This window comes from Apaloderma vittatum, unplaced genomic scaffold (assembly GCF_000703405.1).
Source record: "Apaloderma vittatum isolate BGI_N311 unplaced genomic scaffold, ASM70340v1 scaffold13395, whole genome shotgun sequence".
NCBI classification, from domain to species: domain Eukaryota; kingdom Metazoa; phylum Chordata; class Aves; order Trogoniformes; family Trogonidae; genus Apaloderma; species Apaloderma vittatum.
The window spans coordinates 5,559-17,400 of record NW_009716581.1 but is presented as its reverse complement, the minus strand read 5'-3'; the positions used below and the strand labels follow the sequence as shown (position 1 = coordinate 17,400).

Sequence of the window (11,842 nt, the reverse complement as noted above, 5' to 3'; positions counted from 1 at the left end):
AAGATAATTGTAATGCAGGGTCCCTGAATACACTGATCTTATGGACTGTGTTGGTTTCGTGCTTCAAGACATGTCAACAGGAGAGATTGTGTCTCCTAGTTTAGGGACTGATCCTGAAGGTTTGAATGGATTTAAAGAACAATTGCAGTCTTGCAATATATTTCTCTTGTAATATATTGCTCTGTTAGTAAAAGAATTCAAAATTTAATTAAATGATAGGAGCCCCAAGGTGTGAAAGGCAAAGATGTACTGAAAGCACAAATATAAAAAGGCAGGTGCACATACCTAAGGTACAGCGTCACAGTAAAGTCTCTGCTGTGCTCTCTCAGATTTTGTTCCCCTGCTTGGTGCAGGAGAGCATGTGTGCGTACCACATGCTCCTAGCGTGGTGCTAAGAAGTTCGACAGAGAAGGAGAGGATGAATTAATAGCATCAGGCTAAATTAGCCCTGACAAAAGGGCATGTGCTTCATGGCTGTGCCATAAGGATTGGCATTGGAGGTAGTTTGGTTTTCTTTGTTCTCAGTGAAAAGGTGAATCTACTCTCAAGCAAACTTACTACATTTTCTTCAACTAAAAGCTGGCATCTTTAACATACTGTTAGCACTTCGTGTACAAGTCAGTGGATCAGGCAGAGTGCCAGTTAACACACACAAGGCTAGAGCAAAACACATCTCAGAACAGTACTGAAGTGAGTGTCTCATGACTGAGCATTAGGACCATCACGAGAGCTTAGGGAGGCTGGGAAAGGTGAGGAAATGCTAATTTCCCATTGTCCAAGTTCAAATAGCTGGAAACCTCTGCTGTTAGAACTTCCATGCCACAACTTATACCTGGAATAAGAATGGAGAATTAGTTACATGCAACCCCCATACGTCTGAATCAGTTCAAATTCTGCTTTTGTTCCATATCCAAAACTGCTTCTGGCTACTATGCAAGGACTTAAGTAGTTAGCAAGTTCTTCATTCTCTGCAGATTATTTGCCCTTAGCCAGTAACACCAGAGTAGATCACTTGCTCAGAGAGATTTTGAGTACCATTCATCATGTGAACAAACTGAATGGAACAGTTTCACATCTCTTCCTCATGCATAAGATCATTACTTTGCACTAATGTGATGCAGTCGGCATTTCTAGGAACCAGCCCACCTTCCAATTAAAAGGGTTTCCAGAGATCGTGCTTTTCATTTCCTCTTCCTGCTACATGGCAGCATGAACTCTATCAACAAGATATTGCAACAATCCCACCCTCCTATCCACTGACCTAGAATCAAGAGGAGACACAGAAAGCAGCCCTTTCCCTCCCAGAAGAAGCCTCGCAACAGATACAAGCAGAAGTACAAGTACAACTAGGCTTATTACAACCTCAGATTTTTGGTTTTTTAGCTGCATTCACTGCTGCCATGGGCATGTATTCACTGTTGTACTCATGGGAGTTGGATTCACACTGCTGATTCTGCCAACAGAGAGAAAATGCCATGAATTTAATTTGCAGTCACTAACCTCTGCCACTTCTGCCTTTGTTCTTTAAGTAGGGCAGTTACTCTGACTGTTTTCAGTAGGAATATTGAAGTCAGAATAGACAGGCAGTCACATAGAAAACTTGGAATTAAACAAATCGAAAATGAAAAACACATATTGCCCAAAAGAATAACTAATGTCCACGGCCTCCTTTCTTTCCTGAACAGACTGGTTCTTTGTATAAGTGATGCTGCTCCAGAATAGAGCTGAAATTGCTCCACTGATGATTTGTTTCCCCTCTTTGAAGAAAACAACCAGGTGAATTGCTTATCAAAGGAATTTTGCTGACTCGTGCAGCATTTCTCCTCTTTCCTTTGATTCCCAGCCTTTAAATCAATGAACAATTCTGTCTCAGAAAAATTAAATCTGAGCTGCTGTCATCAATGACCAAATGCCAGTGGTAAATTAACAACTCAGTCTCTTTGTCAAAAACACATCATGTGCTGACTGAGTATGTGCCTGTCCCGCCCTCTAAATCTCATTAAATCAAGTTGCCCATCCATGACCCTTGGAAGGAGACTTCCGCAGAATTTGCTTACCTTGTTCCTTAAGCAACAGGCTACAACACAGCAGACACAGGAAATCATGGCAAACATGATCAGGCCAATAATTATCCATGGTGTGAGTCCCAGAGAAATGCAGTCTTCCTTATCTGGAGACGGGGAGGCAAAAAAAAAGCCATCACTGATAATTTGCATTCCTCCCTGCCCCTAGAGATAACTTCAAATTCTCTCCCCTCTTCTCTTCATATTAATAAAATAAGCAAAAGTGGGCTCTGGAGAAGGATTTTCGGGAGGTGAAAAGCCACCTTGGAAAAGAGTATTCAGCATGAAGCAGAACAGTTTTCCAGAAGGAGAGGTGAAACTGTTGGTACACAGGACTCAAAGTGTAGACTGAAAAGCAACTAAGCCAGGCATGATGATATTTCAGATCTGAGTGAGGCTTAAGCTTATATTCAGTGAGTACCACAAGTGGTTTGAAGGGCAGCCTGGTCAAAAGAATGATGGACTTTTGGCAGTCATGTTTGGGTAGGAAGGCAAGCAGAGGGACACAAGATTACCCTTGCCAAGATCTGGGAGTAAATATGATCGGGCACGAAACATGTGGCAATAGCTATGAGCATCTGGGTATCCGTGCAAATTGAAATGGGCAACAAAAAGGGATGTCACAGCTTGATTCTGAGAAGCTGTTTTAAGTTCAGAGAGGGCTTAGAGATAATTTCACCCAACCACATAATTGTAGCCCTAGCACTTCAGCTTTTGTCTTTGTTTAGTCTTGGTACTGAGAGATGCGAAAAGAAGGACAAGAGGAAGTACCATGTTGCAGTTGAACTATATGGAGAACCAAGATACTGCATGAGCAAAATCACTATTAAGTCTTTCAGCTTAATCTGCCAAAGAGCCACTGAGAGAAAGGCAATTCAAAATGAAAGCCTGCGCAGTGACTTAGTTCTGAATTTAGTCCAAGCCTTTCTCGATAAAAGCCCAAAAATTCTCCTCAGCTTTTTATCTCTCGATAAAAGCCCAAAAATTCCCCTCAGCTGTTGATCTCTTCTGCTCAAAGAAGGCTCTAAAGCTAAAGGCCTGGTTCAGAGAAGTGAACGTCATCTTTTTCACATCAGTGTGGCGTCAGAGAGTTCCATATATCACTACTAGCACAGATATTTGACAGCTGATTTTTTTTTTAATCCTAGGCACATGAAGATAGCTCTCAAAATGGATTTTTTTCCACAGCTAGGAACAAACTTAACATTTACACTCAGCAGCTTGGAAAATGGACAATGGGAAATTTCTGCTGCAGGCACGCCAGAAGATGTAGTCTAGCTAGCTTGGGAGCCAACAATATGCAGAGCTTAGCATGGCCTGCAAAACCTGCCCAAGGTCAATAAATATGGAGAGGCCAGCTCCACTGTTGCCAGCCCCCTGCTAAGCAGTTTCAAGCTGTCTTGGAAATATCTGGGCAAGATGTAGTCCCATTTTTCACTGCAGCACAGCTGTGCCCAGTGTTGACCTACCAGTAAACTGAAGTGAGGGAAGAAGAGAAATAAACTTACCTTGGATGTACAAATAGGTTTCTTTCAGTCGGCAATCTCTATAAGGAGGAGGTAAGAATATCTCCAGGCAGTAGGTATACGTGTCGATATGCTTTCTTTCCAGATTTTTAAGAATGAAAGTGGTGGTGCTGTTTGAATGCTCTGTCTGACAGTAGGTGACATTACTCTTGGGGATAACTTTCTCCTCACTCAAATGGAGTGCACAGATCTCCTTCCTGTCATACCCTTTGAAGAGGGTCATGCTGAACTCACTCACATTTTTGGGGTTGGGGAATGTGAACTTGAAGTTTCCATTTTCAAATTCCACCATTACCTGGGAGTTGGAGACATGAGGCTGATCTGAAGACATGAAAACAGTAAGTATAGTCACATACATAGCAATGAAAAAATCCCTAAAATGTTAAGAACCTCATTTAAACAAAGCAAGTGAGCCATGCGATTGAAACTTAAGGCATGTATGTACTCAGAATAGTCTGGCTATGAAAAGGACCCTGTACAATGAAATACCAGTGCATCATTCTGGTAATGTCAGACATTACTGAGAAAATAAATGAGATAAGACCTGGCCTGTTATCTGCTATAAAGCTGGTAAGCTCATTGTTAGCATTGCATCAGTGAGTTACTTGATAATGTTTGAAGGCCCCCTTGGACCAAACACTACGCAGACATACAAACCCTGCCTCAGACTGGTTGTCCTATTCATATATAAAACAAGGTGGGATGAACGTTATGATAATTTTCTCTGTTCATAATCTGCACCCTAATTATGTACCTGAAAACTTTAAATGGGTTGTGAACTCAAAATAATTGCTTGAGTCATGATATGAAGTTTAAACCCAGTAACTTAGCTGGCTATAGCACCTTTAAGATGAGAGGAAATTTGCTCAAGTTGCACCAGAGGAGGTTTAGATTTGATATTAGAAAAAATTTCTTTACTGAAAGAGTGGTGAGCATTGGAACAGGCTTCCCAGGAAGGTAGTGGAATCACCATCCCTGGAGATGTTCAAAATCGAGTAGATGTGGCACTTCAGGACATGATTTAGTGGTCATGGTGGCGTTGGGTTGATGGTTAGACTTGATGATCTTAGAGGTCTTTTCTAACCTTAATAATTCTATGATTCTATGATTGTCACTAACATAGTGCAGGAAGTAGAGGACAAATGTCACTGTGTGTATGCATTCACATGCAACCCAAAAATGACATTTGACCTTTCCAACAACTGTCTGAAAAATTCCCAGATATTGTGCAACTCTCATTTTATAAATTTATTGAAGAAAATAAACTGACCTCCTGCTGTCTCACAGTCTGACTTTGCAAAGTCAGCTACCAGTAGCATGGGAAATTCCCTCAGACAAAAATGTGTTAAAGTGTGATGTATAAAAAAGACTTTTTTATTCTTCAAGGGCAATGTTTTTTGATCTAGAAAGGCATTTAAACCGTAAACCAACTTACGCAAATATGCCTTACCTATATTTTTGCATGGTCTTGACGAGCAGCTATCAACTCCTGAAAAATACAAAATTGTTTCCTATTTAAAATTCAAGAAGAAAGTTATAGGAACAGGGGCTGAGTCATGCAATGTTAAGATGCTGAAGTTGTTTTCTAATTTGTGTCATTAGCCTATGTAATCCTGTCTGTGCTATATTATAAAATCATATGATGGGGTGAAAGCAAGAAATACAAAAAAAAAAGTAGAAAGAAAATGCATTGAGCAAGAATTAATAGATCATACATATAAAATTTACAAATTCTTAAAACACCTCTGCAAAGTAATAATGCACTTCATAAATAGAAGCTGACATGAAAGTAAATTTTTCCTTAAAATACTGAGGAAATCTGCCCCCAAATAAAAGAGCATGCTTTGGATCCATAGTCTGCCATGAGCCAGCGTTACACTTCGTTTCCAGAACAAAGTGCTCATTTTTGTTTAACAGAAGATTCCCCCACAGCTCAACACTGCATCAAACCATCTTGTTATGGTGTATCCAGAACGAATATCTGGAAGATGCTCCAATACATACAGCAAGAAAATATTCAGGCAATGCATACAGTTTTGTTCCTTTTTCAGTTGCAACCTTTTTATGATTCAATCCATTGTGCATATGCAGTCTTCATTAGACGAGACAGGCACATTTTTAAAAAGTGCTCTGGATCTGTGTTTTAAGCCACTGCCTTTGTCACCACCCACTCTGGCAATATTGACAGTGGAATTTCCTGGCTGGGTTGATGGCAGGTACCACTTTGAAATGGCTTGTACATCAGTACTGGCAGCATAGCACAGCCTGATAGTGTTTAATTCCAAATTTTTCTTTTTACAGTGCCCTAAAATTAAAGGTTTGCAGGCAAGTAGAAAAAAAACCTGTATCTGCTTTTCCTGCTTTCTTGTAGCCTCTTTGGAGGCTGGTTGTACTGAAACATACTGATTTTATGTTGCTAAGAAAATATGGGGCAAAACTTAAAGACTTTGGCGTACCATCCTATTTTTGTTGTTTCTGCTATGTGGTAGTCTAGATCTACACAGAGTAGGTCCCCAACTGTGCCAGGTATTGCACTGATTACACAGTATAAATCGTCTTTTTCCGAAGGCACCTACCATCTTTGACATCCAGCCTGCATATGTACAAGAACAGAGATTATTCTCTTTTGGGTGCCTTTGTACACTCTCAACTCTTTCTGGACAGAACCAATTTTTCAGTGCCCATATTTTTCCTTCTATGAATTACTTCCCAGTTAATACATTGGCAAGAGCATTGCAATGAATGATACTCGTTTAAAATATTTTAGTGCGACACGTAAGCTAATGGACTTCTGGAAGACACTTTGTGGTGCTCATTTGGAAAGCGATAGAAACTGTTATCGCTTTTTGATTGATTTACCCTCTTAGTTATCACAGTCTTCCTAGTTTACTGTGCACAGTCAGCACCCTTATCTAATTCAGTGACAGCTCTAATATCTGTACTTCTCTCAGGACTATTACTTAAGTGTGTGATAATGGACAAGGTATTTGGCATCTTGTACCACTGGTGCAAAGATAAGGCAGACAAAACACGCAGCTCGCCAAATCAAAGTGAAATAGAGTTCCAGATACACTGAAGGCACAGATACAAAAAGTGCAAGCCCTCATAATGGTACATAGTCTGAAAAGCTGAAAGCAAAGGTCAAATAAAGAAACAGATCTTGATAACTTGTATGTTGCATGGTGAAAGAAAACAGCTGCTATGAGAACAGCATTTGAAATAAAGATTTCTTAAAATGCTCTGTAGGTTGATGGCCTGTAGTTTAGTAACATATACCTTTAAAATGAGGCCCAACAGCAGACAAACTATTTAGGCAAGGGAAGCAAAAAACCAAGTGTATTGGTATAGCAGAAGCTAGGAAGCATGGTGAATATGTAAGCTGACCTGATTCTTTTGAGAAGCATCCACCTGCAGCTGAGGCCTCCACATTTGTCACCGGTCATCTGAGGGGAGAGTCAGATGCTGACTCTGTCAGGGTGGCGCCAGAGCCATGCGGTGCCACATTTCCCCCGTGCCACAGCGGAGCATGGGGCTGCCCTACTCTGAGCGCTGAAGCAACAGCTTTGGATTTCCTTCCTCTGTTTGCCTCTGAGAACAGTTCAGTTTTGCTGTTAGCTAATGAAATTGCCCTTTTGTACTGGGTGGTTTAAAATGTTTGTCAGGGAACATGGTTTGAATCCTTGTTTTTAATGGAAAAGGGCAGAGAGAGGTCATTAAGCATGTAGTTCATGTGACCTTGTGGCAAGCTGAAAGATCATTTTGTATCCTCTCAGGCCTGGAAGCCTTAACTGCCTATTTTCAAGAAGGACTCAGTAATGTATTTCTGTGAATAAGCATTTTGGTAAATGTGATACCATTTTTTTTCTTCAGAAGAAAGTGACTGTACAGAAAAATGTGCTTAGCATTGTATGAAGGGAGCACATTTTAAAATGAGATTAACAGTGCCTGAGATTAAAACACAAAATTATCTACATTAATGACCACTATGGGTGAGATCCAATACGAATTTCCAACTCACTAGCTATTCTGCATCAGCTCCTAATGTGAATGCTCTCATTGCATACTAAAATGTGGCTTATTCCTGCTCCCTATGCCTGATTGCTGTTCTCCTCTGCCCATTTGCATTGGTTCACTCCTAGGATAATCCTACAGACCTGTAACACTCTGTGGTTAATGGCCAGACACATTTGGGATGTCTGTCATTTGCCAAGCTACAGTCAGAGTAAATGTACATTTAGTGGAATGGGAGATAAGAAACTGAGGTTAAAATGTCCAATAATATTGAGATTCATTCACTAAACCTCCCTATCACTATTTCAAAAAAATATGTGAATAAAAGACTACATCACATTATTGTTGAAAATGAAGAGAAGAATCTTACTGGTTTAGTAGTAAAAATGCTTAGATTTGACCCTAAGGTTCCTTTCTGGTATTTTTCATAAAAGAGCTAATTCAATTGTATATGAAGGTTTTGAGACACGAGGAAACAAATCTTTCATTCGTTTCATAGCAGTGTCACACTGTGGAGTGGCTCTGAGTTGTGCCTGGCTCACCTCATGTAAAGAAGAGTGTCAAGACGAATATTGTGGTTCCGATGTGAATCCAAGAGATGAACACGTGCATGAAAGTAACATCCTTCTATGTTAAATCATGAAAGTGCACGTGCAAGTACATTCTGTGCATACATGGATTTACAGTCATGTACGTTTCCATTTCAATTTCATCTGTACCGCAGAGGCAAAGCACTTTGGTAGAGATTTGGGAATTTCTATGGTAGTCTGCTTGAACAGAGGCCAATGAAAGGCAAATTATTCTCATTTTAGTGGGACTGCAGTTCTGAGCTTTCTCTTCGGCAGACCCAATGCTATTTGCAAACATCATCAATCCATTGCTCATTTTAGTCCTAGCAGAAGTTTAAAATACACTTACAACTAGTTTTAAAATTTGTGGTTTGTGGTAGGAGAATGGAACACTCTTCCTTGGTTTTCTTGCTATTTATCTGCCCTAGGTCTCAGAAAACTTATTTGCTGATAAAAAGAACAAGCATAATTTCACTGTGGTGTGTTTGCCTCAAAAGATGAGCAAGGAGAGTGCAGACCCTGCCTTTAAAAAAATACATTTGTTTTCTTAATCCTAGATGCATAAAGAAACCCCACACCTAGCTTTGACCTTTCAAGGCACTCTGAAAGATGACACTGTCAATTCAGTGTCATAAGTCCTATGCCTAAAACTAACATGCTCCTGTCTTTCAAGAGTCAAGAATGACGAAAGTAGTGCTTCTGGGTAAAGCAAGTAATAGCCAGAATTACTCTAGGAAGCCATCTATAAACTGAATTGTTTTTATGGTCTAATGTATGTTGTGAAATACAGAAACTCTTACACCACTAACACAGCAGCCCTGATAATATTTCAGACACCATTCTAAGAAATGACCATGACTTCCTCCTGTATTGACAACAGAGCTGTGGGTGAACAGTGATAATACTTTGCAAATGTTGGCGTGCAAACCTCATGTGCAACATTTCATAGCAAGGGCCTCAAGTGCTATGGAATCTACAGCTCTGTACTCCAAAATCTCATTACCTCTGTTTCTATACAGGCACCAGGAAGGCTCCATGCTCTTATAAACATTTTCTTTATCACAACTGGGTTATCAAATTATAATACAAATATATCACCTTCTGTGACCTATTTACATTGGAAAAAGTATGCGTAGATCAAAAGTTAACTAAGTCAAAAAAACCCACCCAAATCTTAGAAGTTACTCTGCTTTTACTCCTCAAAACTCACCAGAGTGCTTGACAGCACTCTCTGGAGTGCTAGCTTGTTCTCTAAATGTGAGCATCATGCTACCGTGTCTTACACCAAGTTGACCTCTTGCAGCCCTTTTGGTTTTAGTGAGAATGACAATAAATAGTATTTTTATGCTGAAAGGACTGTAACATAAAAAACTTGAGAGATACCAATTCTTGTTACAGGCAGAATCTTTTTCCTGCTGTCTCCTCAGCCCCATCCCCAAATCCTATCCGCCATATTTGAAAGAAGACGAAAGAAAGGAGAAATGTGGGTATCAGATAGAATAATTATTTGCACCCTTAAAAATGCAGCCTGTTCTTTCCCACAAGGAATGGCCTTTTAGACAGCTCCAGCCACATATAAAAGCATCCTGGTCAAGTATACCCGCTAAATTGACTACCTGAGGAATATTTAACAAAGTTGATGGGATTTTTTGTTAGTAGATTTATGTATAACTATTCAAGGAGAAAAACAGCAGCTCATGTTCCTTTAGAAATACTGATCCCATCCTCCTTCCCCCTGTGATTTGACGCATCTTTTCAATCTATCTGAAAACTCGGTATACTAGTTAACCTTCAGAAGGGTATCTCCATTGTTGAAAGAGCTGGAAACTGGTTTTACTTTAAATGAAAGCTTTAATTCTGTATGAAACCTCAGGAGTACTTAAATTCTACAGAGGCACTCGAAACTTATCCTACATCACTAGAATTTCAGAAGGAAACACACTCAATAGCCCTTAGGACGACCTTCAAAGAAACATGTTGAAATGATGCTTAGTAACTGTGTGCACTAAACCTCACGTCTTACTCGGGTACAGCACATCATACCAAATCCTTGGACACTACACATATGAAAAAAAAGACTCTTCTTAATCTGATATTAACTCTGTTTTCATCCTGGCACGATAATATGTGGGTTTCAGAGAGGCTGCAGTTAAAGGTGAGCTCTAGTATTTTACTTTGCGTAGCTGTGAAAAACACTGAATCTTATAAAATGCTACATCCATGTCTACAGCTGGACTGAGATCGGTGTTGTCACCATGTGCCTTCTCAAACACAGCATTAGAAATGCTATGCTACCTTTTAAGTCAGTCTGCATTTCAAGCCTGCACCAAAACAATCTCATCTACTCTTCCATGCCATATACATTTTTTATAGTATAAAAATTCCCTGCCCAAACAAGAGCAGGTTTTTCAATAACTTGGATCCTCTTTATTAAGCCACTCACCATCATGCTGCTGTGAGACTTTTATGCCGAGCGAAGGAAGCCGGCTGGAGCACTGTAGTCTAAACAGCTAAAGAGTAACACTGAGCAGATGAGCTAAAGAATATAAACAGTGGAAACTTGTACTTTTTTGTTTCAGAGCAAATGCCCTGTACTGGCAGGAATACTCTTTCCACCAACTCTAGTGATACTAAAGATGAGACCGATCTTTTTGCAGCTGTTTCCCTTAATTACCTCTATTCCTCCAAACTCATGCCTCATTTACTGTCTTCACTCATTGCATTAGTTATATTCCGTAGAGACATCTACTGAAAGGAGAATAATCAAAAATGCTACTCACCATACAGGGCTTCAAAATGAAAACAGAGGACACAGAAAGTTACAGCAACCGACTTCATGCTTGCTTGACGCTGAGGCACCAGCCTTCTGTCTACTGTGAAGATGTGGAAGAATTCATGGGCAAGAAAGGAAGTGGTTTGTGGGCAATGGGGGAAATTATATGATAATCAGAAAGACTTTGTAATTTAACCCCTGACTACATTACAGCTATGTCAGCATTAGCTGTCGCCCACACCTGTGAAGCTTGCTGCATTTTTTTTTCCCATCTCATGATTTGCTGTCATAGACAGGAAGACGAAACATTTTCTGACTTTATGTTTGATGTTCACTCCTGCAAAGGCTGTTTCTGGTTAAATCTATCGTGATAGAGGCTACAGTCTCTACAGTACACTTCCTGCAGATGACCCATGCTCAATAACTTGTTCCTTAAATTATCTTAGAATGCATGCATATTTGCAACTGGCAGCCTGCTTTCTCCCTACCAGTTTGTTACATAACTGATGGTCTTGCTGTATATGGGCCAGTGCGAACTGCATGAGGTTCAACAAGTCGAAGTGCACCTGCACTGGGCCGATCCCAGGCACAAATACAAACTGGGCACAGAGTGGGTTGAGAGTAGCCCTGAAGAGAAGGACTTGAGAGTGTTGATAGATGAGAAGCTCAACGTGAGCCGGCAGTGCGCTCTTGCAGTCCAGAAGGCCAACAGCATCCTGGGGTGCATTAAGAGGAGTGTGGCCAGCAGATCACAAGAGGTGACTCTCCCCCTTTACTCTGCTCTTGTGAGACCCCACCTTGAATACTGCATCCAGTTCTGGAGTTCCCAGCATAAGAGGGATATGGATCTGTTGGAAAGAGTTCAGAGGAGGGCTCTGCTACGAGGACAGGCTGTGGGAG

General features: G+C 40.4%; 1 protein-coding gene across 1 annotated transcript; it reads right to left on the bottom strand.

Annotated features, from left to right (window-relative positions):
- Positions 1 to 1,359: 1,359 nt before the first annotated feature.
- Positions 1,360 to 11,008, bottom strand: LOC104267317 (inducible T-cell costimulator-like). The gene is made up of 5 exons (XM_009869592.1): positions 10,950 to 11,008; positions 5,040 to 5,078; positions 3,572 to 3,910; positions 2,058 to 2,170; positions 1,360 to 1,453 (listed from the first exon to the last, which is right to left on the bottom strand). Exons 1-5 carry the CDS (start codon positions 11,005 to 11,007, stop codon positions 1,364 to 1,366), a joined length of 639 nt encoding a protein of 212 aa, XP_009867894.1. The 5' UTR covers position 11,008; the 3' UTR covers positions 1,360 to 1,363.
- Positions 11,009 to 11,842: the final 834 nt, after the last annotated feature.